At 40.9% G+C, this 18291-nt stretch overlaps 1 protein-coding gene across 1 annotated transcript in view; it reads left to right on the top strand.

Annotated features, from left to right (window-relative positions):
- Positions 1–18291, top strand: part of KIF26B (kinesin family member 26B) — a 356451-nt gene that overhangs the window by 134067 nt on the left and 204093 nt on the right. Inside the window, exon 4 of the mRNA XM_044419364.1 lies at positions 15455–15621. Within this exon, the coding sequence (XP_044275299.1) occupies positions 15455–15621 (167 nt within the window). The remainder of the gene's footprint in view (positions 1–15454; positions 15622–18291) is intronic.

The following is an 18291-nucleotide window of genomic DNA, read 5'->3' as shown; positions in this document are numbered from 1 at the left end:
CCTTCTGTGTTCCCTGCTGACCTTCTCAAATGCTTTCTTGTCTGGATCATCTTCATGCCAAATTGAAATCACAAGACCGGACAGAGAGCCATTTTTGCAGGCTGTTCTTCATTCTGGTTGCTGCTCCTCACCAAAGCCCAAGTCTTGATGTCTTCCAGAATGGTGTGAGAATATTTAATTCAAGCTGGCTTTTGGTAGGTAGGAATAAGACAAGATGGAATTAATGCACTATAACTGGGGGTTTACAACTAATATGTTCTTATCTGCCTGATCCTCTTAGGAGGAGGATAAACTAAAAAACAAAAAACCCAAACTGAATAATACATACATTCAGAAATTTCCCCTGGAATGGCATCTCTCTTAACTCTCAAGTTTTTGCCATCTAGAAATCCACACAGAGGGCTTTCACAATAAACTTTGCCATTGTAAGGCTGTGGACCTTTGCTCCTTACCTGGTTGAAAGCCTCATTAAATCCAGTGGAACTTCTAGGCATGCATAGAATTGTACTGTAAAGGTGCATTCCCAAAGGCAGCCACCTTCTGTGACATTAAGTGCCATTCTTTAGCAGGAGTGGCACTTATGATGATGGAGGTCCACCTTCCCTTGTATGCTTAAAGGAAGCTCTGTGGGTGTAGATCCATTACTGGTGCTGGGTGGTTTGGTAATTTTGGGGGTGCAGTTGTGAGCTGTTTCCCAGCATTCCTCCAAAGGGAGCCTTCTGGAGCTGATGTATTTAATCCCTTCCCATTTATCACAATGGGAGAGGGGGAAATGAACAAGCAAAAGAAGGTGGCAATGGTAAAAAGGTAAGGAAAAGCTTCTGGCTCACCTGCCATCCTGGCAGCGGCAAGTACATAAAACTCAGAAATAGCTGCAGCTCCACCGTTAAATATTCCAGCCCTAGTGCCACGTGTGCAAAATCAAGCACAAAAGATGTGATTCACATCATTGGTCTGCCTCAGATAGTAAACATTTCCTTAAACTTTAAGTGAAAAAGGAAAGCCCTTTGGAGAAAGGCCACAGCTTAGGGTCAGAGCATGTCCTTAGCTTTCAGAAAGACCCAGGCTCAATCCCAGGTAGGGCAAGAAAAGTCTCCTTCCCAAAACCCTGCAGAGCTGCTGTCAGTCAGAACTGGATGGGCCATCAAAGCTGCTTTCTGTGTTCCAGAATGGGTATCAATAATACTATCCATGCTGGTACTAAAGATGCCTACTTAGAGTTGAGCTTCGTTGATTTGCTTCATGTCAATTGTGTTTTGGGAACAGGCTGGAAGAGAGAAATCCATTAAAGCACACTGGTTGTATTGCTACGTGTGTGTTTCAGTGGGACTTTTGCATGCTTCCTATATTGTCTTATAGAAATGCATGGAAACTATGTTGCAGCAAAGCTCAGTAAATTTCTTCTTGCAGTTGGCCAAAAGTGATGGAGAAAATTACAAAAGAGAAGGGTATTTTTAAGTTTTCCCATAATAAGCGAACCTGGAAGAACATTACATTAGAACACATAAGAGGGAATAGAGATGTTGCATAGAAATAGTCTATGGAATTCAGTGCCAGAAGAGATAATCAAATCACATAATTTAGCTAGATGACTTTATAGTCACTAATTAGGTCTATAGCTGTGCAAACTACTGCAGTGATAAGGTAATCAGACTTTTTGCAACAGATCATAAGATGATCACCTTCAGGGTCAGGAAGGAATTATTTTAATCTTGCTCACATTGTAAGACTCTTGGTTATTTCTCTTGAATTCTTTCTGTGTACTATGTTTACAGAAACTGTTAGTGGATTGTGTCATAAAATGAGATAAAACCTCCAATAGATTACTCATTAATACTAAAATAGCAATCCCAGTGATAGTGTCTGAGAAAGATGACTGTGGTATTTTACTGGAAAACGCTAGTGCAAAACTATTGCATTCATTGTAAGAAGAATAGCCAGGACTCCATTGCTGGCTCAGCTCCAGCATTAAAGGGCCCATCCTTGTCACATTTTTTACCAGTATCCTTGATACCCAGATGTATCTCCTCTGCAGAATACACAACAGTATATTCCCATTGCATTTACAGTGTGACATCAACACGTTCACTGTATAAAAATATGATTTGTAATCTCTATCTCGCCCTCTCTATCTGTGGTTGGTATACTGCCTAACTCTCAAATATTTATTTATTTATTTATTTACTATAGCATTTTTAGGCCGCCCCCGTCGCAGAAAGCCTCGGGGCAGCTTACAAATATCCTCTGGGCAGTTTACCATCATAAAATCACACAACAGTGAATAACAAAGCTATAATAAAAATATAAAAACAATACAATATTAAACATTAAAACCATTAAAAGTATGAAAAACACTTAAACTCTGAGGAGCCAGAAGTAAAATAAATGATCAAGCTATGGATTAAATATTACACTTAAATATTAAATAAAATATCATTTTAATTCCAGTTGGTGTCTTAGTTTTTGTGCATTTAATTACTGCAGTAGTTACCTGGTTTACCTGAATGTCTGAAAAAGTCTATGGGGATATGGAAGAGGGTTGATGCTGTTACCGGATCCTGAGCCATAAAAACATAAGGAGACCCCTCTTGGATCAGACCTAATCCAGCATCTTATTCTTCACAGTGGCAAGCCAAATATTTCTGGGAAGCCTCTAAGGAGGACTTGGAGGCATTACTCCTTCTATGTTATTGCTCCCCTTCAGCTGGTGTTCCCTAGTACAGCATTTCAGTACCTGGAACGTGCATTATAGTCATCAGGACTAGTTGCCATTCACAGGCTTTCTCCTATCAATTTGTCTAATCCCAGTCTTTAAGCAATTTAAGCTTACAGCCATCATCATGTCTTATGGCTCAGAGTTCCATAAATTAATTGCCTGCTGTGTAAAGAAACCCTTCCTTTTGTCTGTCTCAGATCTCCACCTAAGCAGTTTTAGTGGACTCTTATATCCTGAGAGAGGTCATAGTCAGCCATGGACCAAACAGAGGTGGCATGGTTCAGCAGCAGCAGACCACTATGATTGAGATCGACATGGACAGGCAATGGTTATTCCAATGGCAACACAAATCCAGAATAGCAGAGCTGGTTGTAATTAATCCAGAACTGGTGAGCCAAAGGCGTTTAAAAATCAATGGTGGTTTGCCAGAAAATGTAAGACTTGTTTGGCTTTGGGCTGTTGATCTGGGAGCTCTGAAAAATGGGATGCTGTGGGTAAACTTGGTAGTTTCTTTGGTTTACCGAAGTGTCCTCATTTCCTGATTTCTGGCAAAGCAAATTCACTAGATGTTGTTTGGTGATTGTGGTGAAATTCTGGCTCTGAAAGAGGCCTTTTGGCTGAGTAGCTTTTAGCTTTTCAGTAGCTTTTAGCTTCAAGATACTATTGAAATCTCCTCTCTTGGATTAAATAATTGTTTTGTCTTTCTTCTGCTGTGGTGGATCGACTGTTGTGGCAGAAGAAAGGGATGTTTGGATCGTGAAACTGCTTCCAAGCTCAACACCATGGCACTCTCCAAGGATTCTTTTCTGCAGAAGTGAAATGTATGTGGCTGATTATAGATATGGTGGCCCGTTCTAATCTTCTAAGCAAAACAAGGGAGCTGTCCAACAGTGCCAGTGGTCAGAGTGGCAGTGCTGAGTTGTCCACAAACTGCTTGACCTCTGAGGTGTGTTCATATTTTGGTTTGAACCAGCACAGTTCCTTTTACCCACAACCTTTGGGGTATGGTACCTAGGAAGAACAGGGGTAGCTGTAACTGGCAGGTTACAGGTTTGATATTCTGTGAAGGGTCCAGCATTTGTAGTCCAGTTTTCTGGATATATGTGAATTGAGACAAGCTCTATATTGGAAGGGAAAAAACAGCCATTTGCTAAAGGGAAAAGAGTATAGTCAAGACAAGAAAGCAACAGGAAAACAAACCAGAATGATATCTAAAATGGAGTCTCCTCCCATAGCATAAAATAAGAATACGGTTAACAGTCATCTTGCTTGGGAATTTTAGTATATTTAGCAGTATATAATTATCACAAACAAAGAAACAGATAATGCCTCCTGTTTCTTTCATGACTTTCATTTCTTTCAGGAATATAAAAATGTTTACTGCAGAGATGTCCAAAGGTACAGCAGATTGTGCTTCCCAGCTTCAACAGAGTGCCTTGCCGTTTCTTCCAGTCTGCACTGATTTTATATATAAGCTAGTATTGCCTTTGAGAGTTGTTTCTTCAAGTCCTGATAGACATTAGAGATACATGGAGTATCTCTGGGAATTGCCATCAGGGAAGTCACAGAGTGTGGGGCAAGGAGAATAGCAGGAGATGGAGAAGAATGCTAACAGCTGTGGACCAGGTTGATAGACATTTCTGTTGCTGGGAAAGCGCTTTCCCCACAATCAGTCTCAGCCATGCATTTGTGGCAGCATGTCCTGTGGAGAGGATCTCCCAGTGGCTCTATTTCTCTGTTGGTAAAGTGGGTCATCACAAGGTTTATTAGGGAGAGGGCAGGAAAAGTAAGATTAAGCAGCAGGTTGAAGTGCCACAGCTGTTGTCATAACATAGATTTTGTGTCATGGAAAATCTTTACATGATTTGCATGATTCATTGCAATAACTAGGACAGGACAGAGTCTTTGTGGGGTGGAGACTCTTCATTGTATTTTGTATATTCTAGTGTACTAACTAGGAAAGATCCTGACTACCTCATCTTAAGGAATAATCCGCTCAGATATAAAATGACGTATGTTAGAGGTATATAGTAAATTTGGGATCTGTGGAAAGGTGGAATCAATCTTACACTCAACACAATATGTTTAATTTGAGAAATAATATAATAAATTGAATGCGTACTTACAGTATGAAAAAATAACTGCATGAGGCAAGCTGGATTCATTGACTTGAATTGATATAAAAATATGAGCATTTAGCATTAATTTTCAGAGTGAGCTTGGTCGGTAGGGCTCTCTTCTGTGAGTTTCACTGACCTGTGACATTCCAGAAATAAGTGTTTCCACCAGTTTATGATTGTTTGGGGAGCACCTGTCTTCCCAGTGCATTAGCAGTACTCTAAATGCCTTTGTCATTGGAAATGGAAGCGGAAGAGGAAACGATGGTTGCTGGCTTGGGGACAACTTCTAGGAGAAGTTGGACTAATGCAGTTAGGTGCTCATTTACTCAGAAATAAGTTCCATTGTGCCTAATGGATAATTCAGGATTGCAGTGCACCTTATAGATTAGAACTGAGAAGTTTTCCCTGGGAAAGCATTCTTATGTATAGAATTATGTCATGTATGGAATGACGACTGTCCAGAACAGAAAAAGGTGGAGGGGAGCTCCTTTTCTATTCTGCAAAGTTAATAGAGAAAAATGTAGACAATCAGCTTTCTCTGTTCTCCACATTAAGCCGCTGTCTTTTGACAATACAATTTTGAACACAGCGAATAGTAATTTTCTTCCTGCCACTCTCCCTGCAGTAGAAGTTTGTCATATATCTTTTAAATAAAGACTAATGATGCACTTTGAAATATTGCCTGAACAAAGAGCCATGGTGCTCTGTGTTGCTTAGCATCTTCCTGGAGATTAGGAGGAGGCTGTTCTCTGTCTCAGTAATGCTACTGAAGCAGAGGCTGCACACTGACACACTTGGGTAGCTTCTGGTGCCATTCCTGTCAGCGGGGAAGTGGAAGGTCAATGGCTTACAGATTGCTTCTTGTGATGTGGCAGCAGTTAGAGTGAGATCGCAGGACTTTATACAGTGTCCTGACACCGCTCGATGGCAGCTTATGTATGGATAAGCAAAATATGGAAAAAAATAATAATACTGGATCCAAAATGTGTACAAGGTTTTCTGGTTGTTCTCAAAACGCCTGCTGTTGAATAATCTTACTGGTAGTTTAGATATGCTGTCTGCAAAGGGAGGAGTGGTGATGCATACAGCAGCTATAAGGATATCTTATTTAACAATTTACATTTTTCATCTGCTGTTCCAAAGTAATGTTCCAAAGTATATTTAAAACAGCTAATCAATTACACTCCTTAATTTGAAATTGATGTAAACATTGCATTTACTGGTTAGCTATATGCTCAAAAGAGTGAACAACAAACAGGCATCAAAATGAGTAACTGACGCAACAATAAAACACAGGGGATAAAATATCTCTGCATCCGTCTTTGTTCAGTGAGAAGTTCATACCAACTTTGGAAAGATCTTCAAGCTTGAGGTTTGGTACTGGCATTTAATCTTCAACCTTTTTAGTGCAGAAATAAAACCATACATACAAGTGCATCTAAACATGTAAGGTGTGAGTGTAACAAGCTCAGGTTTGCAAATGCATATCATACAGGTTCATGTGCTGAAGGAGGAGGAACTGCTGAATTTTTCTTTTAGGTCTATATTCAGTGGGTTTACTGATACTTAATGTGTGAACAACAACCTTACATCAAGAAAGGAAGAGGAAAGCCCCACAGTTGTGAGGTACTATATATTGATTCCCTGTAGCATCCATAGGTTGAATATTGGTCTTGCCTGGGATGAAAGGAAGGCTGTTGTCAACTCCCATGGGACAATATGGGACAATATGTCCAAGTATTCTGTGTCATCTATTAAGACTTGAATAAACAATTCTGCAAGATGAACCTGGGTTTAAATGAAGCCTTCATCATTGCTTGTGTGAAGGATACACATCTGTCACAGGTTCTTAGATTTTCCTAGTGACTTTCAGTTGACAACTTGGAGCTTCCTGGGGCGATATATACAACCATTAGTAGAAAGTATATAGTGGAATCATGAGAAAAATTACTCAGTTTGGCATGGACTTCTTGACAGTGTGTCCATATATTTGTATATCCAGTGTCCAATAATGAGTATCATCAAACACAATAATTTTTGATCAACAATGTTCATATATGATAGCTCCCTTAGCCTTCCAACCTCCATGCTAGAAAGCATGGGGAATTTTGGCAAATGTGCATGTTCTTCACAGTGAGGATCCACCAAGAAATACTAGATAAACAGACAAACAAACAATCAAACAGTGCCTCATTTCTCCTACTCCAAAGTGTATTTAAAACCAGTGTGTAGCATACTATAAAAATGCTTTCATATTAATGATTTGAACATTGCCTGCCACTCATTTCGCTGTATTCCCAAGTCATATGAGCCAGTCATCTTGTATACTTATGAGTCACATCCTGCGTCACTTTGGCTCCTAGGTTGCTCCTCGTCAGCACTTGGTGTCTTAGTTAACCTTTTAAAAAAGTTGTTATCTACGTTATTATTTATTATTTTACATATATTTTCACCTGCGCAATGTGTGATTTTAAATTTTGTATTATCAACTTTTAATGGTGTGTTGTGTGTGTATAATCTATTGTTTCTTTAATGAATTTTGTGACCAACCCAGGGAACTTCGGCTTTTGGGCAGTATACAAATTAAATAAATAAATAAGCATAGCTTATTCAGCTTTATAAAGGTTGCATCTGCTTTAAATTATCAGAAGTGCTGGCTTCTGGGGCAGACAGACAAGTAATCAGGAGTGGTATAGTTAATTAAAGATGGTGTCACTAATACTGTTTATGCACCCAAGTCTTCTTTACCTGCTGTTCATATGAAAAATTCAGTCATGTTTTAATAAAAGCATGGCAGAGTTACCAAGACAACAGTGCAAAAAAATAAATGCTTGCTGTGAACTTATGAAATTTGTATTAATATGAAGCACATAAAGCCTTTGTTCCCATCAGATGATCTCAACAGGGAGAAAATTCGGATGGCCATGTGTCATACTCTAGTTGAAGTGCTATCAGGGGTTAGTCCTCTGTTTGGACATGCCCTTTGTTGGGAGGCCTGTCCAGTCCAAGTTACTCTTAAAGACACAGGAGGGAGTGCACAGCCTTGGTTGTCCATGCAGAGTTAGGTCCACAGGCCATCCTCCCCACTATGATGAGTTGTACTGCATCTCTACTTAAGTTATGGTAATGATTTCCAATTTCACAGCAGTACAACTAAATTAGCACCTACAAATCTGACGCAAATAGTATCCTAAATCTTGGTGATGTTTTCCATCTGTTTTTGCAATGCCTAAGTGCTGTTCTAGACAGAGTCAACTATGGGGGTGCGAGCAGTGGGGCGATGGTGGCAGGCTCTGACCCCAGCTTCCATGTGTCAAACATCTCTGCAAAATGTAGGGCCCAGATTGTGTCTAAAGGGAGCCAACATGGACACCACTTGTAGGGAGAGGCAGTTCCAGGTACAGAGACGGTGTTCCTGTGTGCACCCAGGGGGACCTGGCAGGATGGTGCTGCTGCTGCAACTCGCTTGTGTGTTTCCTCTGAGCACCTGGCTTGCCACTGTGTGTGCACAATGCTGGATGAGATGGACCCTTGGCCTGATCCGGCATGGCTCCTCTTATGTCCTTAAAGGGCACTGATCACACAGATGCTTAGTGTGTGAAGGGCAAATCTCGGTCACCAGGCATGACCCTGACTGTTCCTGCATGCATAAATTCTTGCCCAATTCAGAATACCTCAAGAGGGCCTTTCAGTGCCTCTGCATGTGCTTTTAGGTGTGTGTGTTTGTGTTAGTTAGGGAATCTGTGATGCTTTTGGCCATGTAGGTTATATAGATAGCTCTATGATTTAAGAAGTTGCAATATGTGAAATTCTCTTTCACTCTCTCCCCCAAGCCATATATAAATCTAGAGGCAAGCTGAAGAGAGTCTAAGTAATTTTCTACTTCTAAAAGCACAGTGCTGGAACATGAGGTGTTAAAAAGGAACTCATGCTGTTTGATCAAAACATTTATATGTGAGAGGAGAGGGGAAAGTTTAAAACCAAGATGTCTGAAGAGGGCTTTAAGCTCAGACGGATGGAAATGGCAGCCATTTTCACAAAAGAGTATCTAGATTGAACCTACGTGGGATGGAGAGGGACAGGGAAGTGAAGGGTAGATCCTGCACTCGTTCCATGCATATTCTGTTGGAGGTCAGAGCAGAGCCTACATGTGTTCAACTCTAACATTTAGAGAGCTCCATTCATTCCGGGAAGTCTAGGTTTGGTTGTAGGCTTCAAATGCACACACCAAGGTGTGGGGCAGGAATCCCTCAGCATTCCTGCACAGCCCCATTTTTTCTTGAAAAGGGGTTGCAGTTGAACAAAGTATCTTCTTCCAGGGACCTGTTTATGACTTAGTATATGCCTCTGCTCCTCTGTGAGCTCTGTAGCTCTTCATATCAACAGCAAATGGGAAAATTTTTCATCACAGGAGAAGATGAAATATGTTGGTATATTGGCCCTTTGTGTAGAAGTCTGAAGATGTTTCGCAGTAAAGAAATCATTAGATTTTAATACATCTACTTAAAGTATGTGGGTCCTCTGAGAAAACTTAAGCATTAGAAGAAACCTAATAGCACAGGCCTCCTACGTGCAATAAAAATGGTGTTGTTTCGGGCAGTGGAGTGCCAAGGAGTTGGGTAGAAATGGTTGAAAACTAATTTGCTTATCTCCCTTGAATACACTGAAGTGCGCACAGGGTTCCCAAGAGTTTCCCATCCACCTGTTTAGCATCTGAGATGAAAGGACAGTGAAAATCTTTTAACGGTTTTCAGGTGTTTGCATCATCTGTGCTGTTGCACCATGTTTCTGAAGGGACACTTCTACCCATATGCCTGTAATATAGGAGGCTGTTGGGACCTGCGTATCTCTCTTCATGTTGAAATGTGCAATCATTGGATTTCATGTAGGGGAAGCGCACATGTTACAGCTCAGTGTTCCAAAGACATGATGCTGCTGTTGAAAGTGATGTTTAGTTCACATGCTAAGTTTAAGTGAAAATACAAAATAGATTTTATTTTTAGGGAGGAGACTGAGTGAGTGAGTACGGCAAAATGGGCAATATACTAGGAAATTCCAACTTGGCTCCCATTTGTGGAGCATTTGCTTGAGTCAGTCATCTGAAGTGCCTGTCTAAGGTAGCTTGATGTTAAACACTTAGCCTATCAAGCAGTTGAACTTGAGTTTCAAGCAACTGCGTTTTCTATGTAAATATGTGGAACATTTCAATTCAGCCCAGGACTGAAAGAGTATTGGATGTACATTGTTGCATGTACACTGCCCAGGAGCACTGTTTGGAACTACTAGGTACTCAGCCCTGTACAATAAGTTTGGGTCCTTGCAGGGAAAGCGAAGGAGGAGAGAGGTGTAACAGGCACATGGTTTTAAAGAGATATGACTTACTCTCCAGCTCTTAGGGCTGTCTACTGGGGCTGCCTCGTGTCTGTTCCTCCCATCTGTCACTTTTCATTCAAAATTCTTGGTATTGTCAGCATCCCCCAAAAGGCAGAATAAACTCTGCCTTGTGGGGGGCACATTCCCATCATCCTGTGGCAGGACTGAAACTTACATCTCTTGCATCCTGTTAGAAGTTCATTCTTTCTTTATCCATGTGGTCCCTCCTTATCTCTTACAAAAAGCTTGCTCCCCATCCTGTTGGCACCAGTGCATAAGTATGTGGTGTTATTAGCATTGTTTGCGTGATCACTGACATCTGAGAGGACACAAGACACTCTGGGAGAGCTTCTGGCTTCTACATGCTTATCTTCTCGCCACTGGCACATGGGATTCCCCTGATGGGAGAGAGACTGTGGGCAATCCTAGATCGCCTACCAACGCTGTGCGTCCGAGAGCAATGTGTGCACATCATAAGGGGTGATGCTGCGGTGGCACTCCTGCCATTGCTGCATGTTGACTGGTGTCCTCCCTTTGTACCTAGTTCAGGAACAGTTCTGTGCATGATGGGAATGGCTTTTGGAATCACTTCATTATCGGTTGTTTCTGCTGGTAGCGCTTTGCTACTGCCAGTGCATGAAGTCACAACTGGGTGATGCCAGCGTCCGTTCAAGTACAGCAGCTGATGGGGTGGCTGCTCCTGGAAGTGGTTTTTCAACATTGTCTTATATATGCAAGGTCTTGTTTAAAGATATTAGCAGCATCAACATTTTGTCAGGCCACTGGTGTATTTTGTAAGATAACAGAATTGGATCATTATTTGAGTGTGGGACTTCTGTCATCACTTTCCCGGAAACCAGTCTTATTTCTTTAGTTATTAGGGGATTTGTCTTTGAACACATGGCCAGTTGCTTCTGAGCATCATCAATGCAGGGCACACAGTCATGAAATATTTTCCTTGTTTCTTCTACATGGAAGTTATTAATGAGTGTGGAAGCTGTCCAAATTGTAAAGCACATCCCAACTGTTCTTTGATCAAGCAATAATATTTCCATCTGTGAAATAAACAGTAGGATTCTGAGTTATTTTGCTCTAGCATTCAGCAATGAGTGATGAGTGTGAGCTGAATGCAAGGAGTTGAGGTTTCCAAAACGCTTCATTATAACTTTTGTTGGGGACATTGGTTTTGTTTTTGTTTTCCCCTTTTTTTTAAAAAATCTGAAAGTTCATTTTTAGATATAGTCCACTTTCAAACAACACAACAAGCCATGGTGGGTTTTTTTTACCATTGTTTGTTTGTTGTGTTGCCTGAACACAGTCATAGTATTTTACCATGGTAAGTTTAGAAAACATGATAAGGAACAATGGTTTGTTCTGTGATATTTCTGTACTACCAACAATGGTTTGTTCTGTGGTTTTTCTGTACCACCATGGCTTGTCATGCTGTCTGAATGAGGATTATGGTTTCCACAGTGCTGGTACACAACTAGCACAGACCATCCTGGAAGAAGTGGCAACTGCAGCAGCCGCTCCACTCATCCAGTCTCTATGTCTGAACTGATGAGGAAGAGGCAGATGATGGAGGCAGGGAGCAATGCACCTTCAGGCCCAGTAGCCAAGGGGAAACATGCCAACAGTGGGAGGACTGAGTGGGGAGGATGGAACTCATGATAATGTGGAAGCCACCTGACTGTCAGGTAGATTATGGTAAAAAACCATGAGCTACAGTAAGCATGTAGGGTTGCTTGTTGTGTTTTGCTAACACAGCCGTAGAATTGTATGGATAATGGATGCAATCTGCTTCATATTAAAGTTACAGGGTGGGGACCAGAGTTTCTGGCTGGAAGAGCCATGGAATAATTCTGTTAAAATAATTGAAGAAGAATTAATACTGCTTTCAAAAGCATGTCAGTTCACAGTGTTAACAGTCTTTGAGTCCAGTTCAAATTTTGCTGAGCTATATTTGGGTAATTGACTCTAAGCAGTGATTTCTTATATGTAATATTATGAGACTGAATTATTTTAGATAATTTATTTAGACTGTGATAATGTATATAAAATTATCTGTGCTCTAAGAAAAAATGCTAATTATTTAGGAGTGGGAGTATGCAGTAATCAACTTTCCTTGAATGTGTGTGTGTGATGACAATCTTAGATAGAGCTATGTGAATTAAAAATGTATTTTAAAGGAAGCTTCTAGACCTCATTGTTGTAAACCAAAATTTAAAAATATGATGGTACATGGAAAGCTTTCCAGTGTAGCTAGAGTACCTAAATCTAGCCACATGGGGGTGCTGTGACAGTGACTGTTCCAAGCCTTTTGCAAGGATGACCTGCTTCAAATGAAACAGGAATGCTCATGTGTTACCTCAAAAGTGGTAGGGTATGGAAGAGGACAACTTTAGTCAAAAGCTGGGAGCCAGTAACGAAAAGTATATTATCTTTGGGAGAAACTTTTTAAATAGATCTACCTATCTTTCTGTCTGTCTTCCTCCTATAGCTATGGCAGGTGTTACCCATAGGTGCATGCTAATAATATCCTATGACAAAAAATAAAATGAAATAAAATAAAAAAAATCCACAAATGCCATTTCTGTTTCTGGTAGGCCCATTTAGTAAGACCCCTCAATTTTTCCACTGTACCCTGCCAGCTACTAAGATCTTAAGACAGACCAGTTTTTAATGACTGCTATTGTTAACCTAAAAGGAAGAGGTGGGAAAAGGTTACATGGTTCTTATACTGCTTAAGACAGAACAAAAAATGGAAATTTGAGATGAACATATGTGTTGTTCATGTGCACTTAAATTTTTTTATACAGCATGAAAGATTGCATTGTGTCATGTTTTGTCTATTATTGCTGAGTTAGGCAGTGATGTCCTGCCAATGTATTAACAAAGGCTCCACTCAAAACTTATCCCAGGAACCTATCCTAAATCTTTGCAAACAAAAAATGAGCTTGTTGGCGAAATACATGGGTGAGGGAATGGGGAAACTATTTGTTTGATTTTTCCATTTGAACTGCAGCAAACTCTCGGAACCATAGCAGAAAACTGAGGAACTCATTCGTGAAAAGTCTATTCTATACTGTATGTGTGTATTTGGCTGTGGCTTTCTTTTTTATCTCCCATTATGTGAAGGAGAAATATGGGTGTATTTCCTGTTAGTTCCGAATTGGCACTGGAGTGTGATGTACTCAGACTAATCTGAGAAAATGTGAGGCTGTGTCATATGGGGAGCATTTGCCACCAATGCCAGGTTCTTTATTACTTTGTACATGAACTTATTATTGTTCTGTTCCTGCCCCTTGTAGCATTCCTGGATGCCTTGGTTTACCTGATTTTTGTTAGTTTGGAATAGAGAATGTTTAGCTGTTACACCTAGTTAGATTGCAAAATCCATACTGCTGAGAAATACCTAACGTTAATCCTTTCTGTAGTTCTCAAAGGGAAAGAGAAACCTAACTCTTTCACTTGGCTCGTCTAAGGCAGTTGCTGCTGAGAGGCTGTCATGTGGCATGTTGGTTTGCAATAGTGCGAAGTCAGCTTGTTTGCAGCTTGACTTATCTGTCCCATTGTTCAGGGAGGAGATATATCAGTGTTTAATCTTTTGTGTGCACTGATTTGTTATTTAGCAGTGGCCTCTGTCCAATTTGAATTAGATGAAGGGAGTGATACAAGATAAGTGCCATGCCCAATCATTCCTAGGATCTCTTTTCTTTCCTCAGAGGAGGAAATTATTTTTTCATGCTGTTTAGTAGTTTCTGCTCTGGATTAGCCTGAAGATTAAAGCAGGGCAATTTACGATCTTCGAAGCTGCACACAGTTCACCAACCAAGCATTTTGCTCACCAGGTGCTTGAACTCTTCCCTAACCCCTGTCCCCACCCTGTTTTTGTAGCCCCAGGCAAGTGGAAAAATGTGCACGTTAGTATACCTATGATGGGTTGTTTTACTTAGCTGGTGGGATGCATTCACCTTACTGGGTCACAAGTTGGGCAGCATGATGCGAATGTACATAAAGTAACGCTAAAGCACTGGATTTTAGCACAGGAAAGGATATTCAATGCATAGTTGGAAGCCAACAGAGTTTGGCAACCAGGTGCTAACATTGTTAACACTGTTTACTTAGATATACTCTTTACTGAAACCAAGGTGACTGTTTTTTAAGTAAATATGTTTAAGATCGAGGAAGGCACGAATCTTCTAAGCAGAAGTCATAAAAATAGCTGTAAGAGGAGTTAAAAGGAGGACACCAATAACAAGCTCTCCTGCCCAACGAATGACCTGATGAGAAACAGAAAACCTGTTTCCACATACAAATCCTCCTTATATTACTTCTGCTTTACTAGAACTCTGAGCGTATGTCAAATGTAAGGTTTGCAGGACATCAGATTGCTTAAATCAGTGAGAGAAAGCAGGCACAAGAGAATCATCACAAGGGTAAACTCTGGTTAGAGGTTTATGAAACATCTGATCTAAAACTGCAGAGGAAACCCACCAGGGGTAAATGTGATCTTTGTATGCAATGTGCTGTCATTTTAAGTGTCCTACTCAGAATGAATATAGTCATGTAGTCAGTGTCACTTCTGAAAAGAAGAAATTTGATGGATGCTGGTAGCTGTATTCAATACTTAACATGAAAATAATTAATGTAACTTGCAGCATTTTCAGATAATAAAAGCTGCTATGTTCTGTACATGCAAAACATTGCATATTTAGTATTTCATAAGAAATTATAGCCAACAACATGTGATGTACATGGTAACACATCTTGCACTTGTCATAATTACCTACTTTTAATGCTCTGCATACAGGATTCACCCTGCTCATCCAGCCCACATTTTAACGCGCAAAAAGCACAACTAGACTGCAGCTTTCCAAAATGTTTGTGGAGATTTCCTTTCATAAATAGGCTTTGACTAATGTCTCCAAGTTCCCCACTGTGCTCAAATGGAGCAAGGGTAATGCTTTACACTTTCTCCTTCAAACAGAAGGAATACCAAAGCCATAATGGAAACTTGCAATGTCAGGGGGTTATTTTAGCTCATTACTTTTAATGAAAATGAGGTGAAGCCTTAGCCAAAGTGCTTCAAAATAGGATTGTAGAGGCAGTGAATACACGTAAAAGGCCCTAGAAGCCGAGGCAGATATTCTGTTTCCTTACTCTCCCAAAAACATGCTGTGCTGTGATGAAATGGCATCTAGTGAGCTAGTTATATCTGTTTCCTCTTCTTCTTTGTCTTCAGATTTCCCAGCTGATGACCGAGACAGGCCGAGAAGGACTGACTGAAGCCATGCTGAACCGCTACAATGCAGATAAACCCTCTTTGTACAGCCTCCCTGGCTCCCAAACCACTTGTGTTGCCAGTGAAACATCAACAAGTACCTCAGTGGCAGCTTCCTTTTTTGCCAGGTAAGACTGAACATTTGGCTGCTCTCTGTGCCTCTGCACTGACTGGGCATGTAGGCCAAGATCTCTGAGCGAGGCACACTAGGGACTCGATGCTGTGACCACCTGCAATCATTGGGGGCAGGGGGGAGTGTAGGTTTTTCAGAAGTCCAGCTCTGAAGTTTTGCAACTGGTTGCCTCTTTGAGCATGCAAATCAGAGAGGAGGAAAAGGGATGTGCCAATGGGTGAGGAGCAGACTGGGATTGACAATTTGTACCACATCCACATGGCACCACAGCCTTCTTCCCGTCCCTGCCACACTGCTTCATCGAGATGATCAGAGCAGCCAGCCAGGTGAATCGCAGGGCACACGGTTCAAAGGGAGCAAAGTCTGCGGCTGCCATGCTTCATTCTGTGCCCTGGGTGCACATCAGCCTCGAAGTTCAGAGGCTTATCTGCTCACATGTTTTGTGAACAGATCTAAACTAAGTACACTAAGAGCATGATGCCATGCATGTTTAGGCAAAAAAAAAAAGAAAAGTCCCGTAACTTCCAGCACGCTCCAGCCAGCCGCACCAAGAGGTGCAGGGCTTTTTGCTGCCTTAAACATGAATATGATTGTACCCTTAATGGACCGAGGCAAGAACTAGATAATGCAGTCAATACCTTGTGCCGAATTTTGGGAAGGCATAATGAGTTGGATCTACTACAACGTGACTTTTCCATTTTGGGGGAAACAGAAAAGACAACAAAAGGACAAGCCTTTATTTCCTGTGACTTTTCCTTGCGCCTGAAACATCACAGGGGCTTGTATGAATGTAATTCTTACGTGGAAATAACAGTGCAATTTCGGTTTCTATTATTTTTTGTTGATTGGACCACAATTCAATCTCATTATTGTCACCACACTGAAAATCTGTGTAAGTTGTGCCCATAGCTTGATTGTGTGATGGAGTTCACTGCATACAGAATAGTGACTGCTGTACCGGGACCAGAAAGGGCTGGGAAAGCAGTGTGAGGGCCCTGTGACAGTAGGTTGAATTAGCCTCAAGCTCCCTGCTGCAAAATTTTTGGTTTATGTTCCCCTGTGTAAAACAAATGCAGAAGAACTCACCATAAATAGAATACTAGTACAAAAGAGATAATTCTATAATTGTTCTCTTTGATGGTTTAGAGTGAGTGTTTGCTTTTTTTAAATGGGGAGTTTTTAACACATGACCATCCTGCCATCTTATTCTGGGGTATGTTCAGGAGTAGGACCGTCCTCAATCTCATTCTTCTAAGTGTGGGGTATGTGGTATTGTGAATCTTGTTGAAAGGAAATAGTGGATGCCCAGTTTGTATCCATTATTATCCAAGGCCATCCATAGCAGAGCCACCAAATAAATTGGAGGGTAATGATTGTCTTCAGGTTGCTCTCGGAACTGTCTTCTTTCAATGACCCACACACACTTTAGGAAGGTCAAGATCTCTTCTTGCTAATGCCAGTGTGTAGGACATGGAATAATCAATTCAAGTTGTGGCAACCCAGATTCAGGCTGGACATCAGGAAAAGCTTACTTACTGTCATAGCAATACAACAGTGGAACCAGCTGCCTAGAGAGGTGGTGGGCTCTCCTACACTGGAGACATTCAAAAAGAACCTGGACACCCATCTGAGTGGGATGGTGTAACGTGGTGTCCTGCAGCAGCAGGGGGTTGGACTCAGTGGCCTTCACGGCCCCTTCCAACTCTTCTATTCTATGATTCTACACATACCAGAGTTCACAGAAATGGAAAAATATGCATAGCTTCACTTGTGTGACAGTCATAGTAATGAGGTGTTAGGGCTTGGGATAAGAAGATGACGAGTGATTAGTATTGCTTACTTGTGAACAGACATGCAGAGACATGTTTTGCTTGCTTCTGAGTAGCCTTTAAAAGGGTGAGACTACAATTTGGCCCTATCCACTTTTCCTTTGCTTCTGCCTGCATATGGACCCAGAAACCTTTTTGAGGTTCAGCCTTTGGACTGAAAAATGTTCCCTGTGCTTGATTTAGGGGCAAGGACAATGTGCTAACAGGTAGGACAACTGGAACCACTGATCATCTGATTCTTTTCTTCTGATTGCCAAAATAACACATCTGTGTTTCACTGCTATATCAAAACAAAATATTATATGTAAAGATAACTGCTTGGGGGAGAATTGCACAGCATGATGATATAGATGTCTTAGTTTGTGTTTATAGCACTAGGCATTATATTTCCAAAATGAAGGCGTGAAGGAAATGGAATTATTCCAAATTAGATACTACTGTTGAAAATCACAGCCTGTTTGTTGCATCCATCTGTTTGTTGGAAAAAGTGTTATGGAAATAGTTACAGGCCTGTAATTCTCAGGCTGCCCTTGGTTTGACACATATTAGAGATGCTCACAGGTACACCTCGATTGAATCAACCCTCCTAATAACTTGCAGTTCACCCACAATCTGTAGTTTTAACTAAATAGTCGCTGCAGATGTAAAACACTGATTTAAATGTTGGTTGGAAATCTGGTTGTGATATTTACATCAGCATGTAAAGACACCTTCTGACCCTTAATGCAAGAGGGAATATTGCGCATTGGCAGCAAATGACTTTAAATTGTTTACAGATTTTTAGCTGTATTTCAGTGTTTTGCATATACTGAATCTTTCCTGTTGGCTTAAGTAGA

Source organism: Varanus komodoensis, unplaced genomic scaffold, assembly GCF_004798865.1.
Source record: "Varanus komodoensis strain SLA01 unplaced genomic scaffold, ASM479886v1 scaffold1, whole genome shotgun sequence".
In the NCBI taxonomy this organism is placed as follows: Eukaryota; Metazoa; Chordata; class Lepidosauria; order Squamata; family Varanidae; genus Varanus; species Varanus komodoensis.
This window is presented reverse-complemented; position numbering and strand designations above follow the sequence as displayed.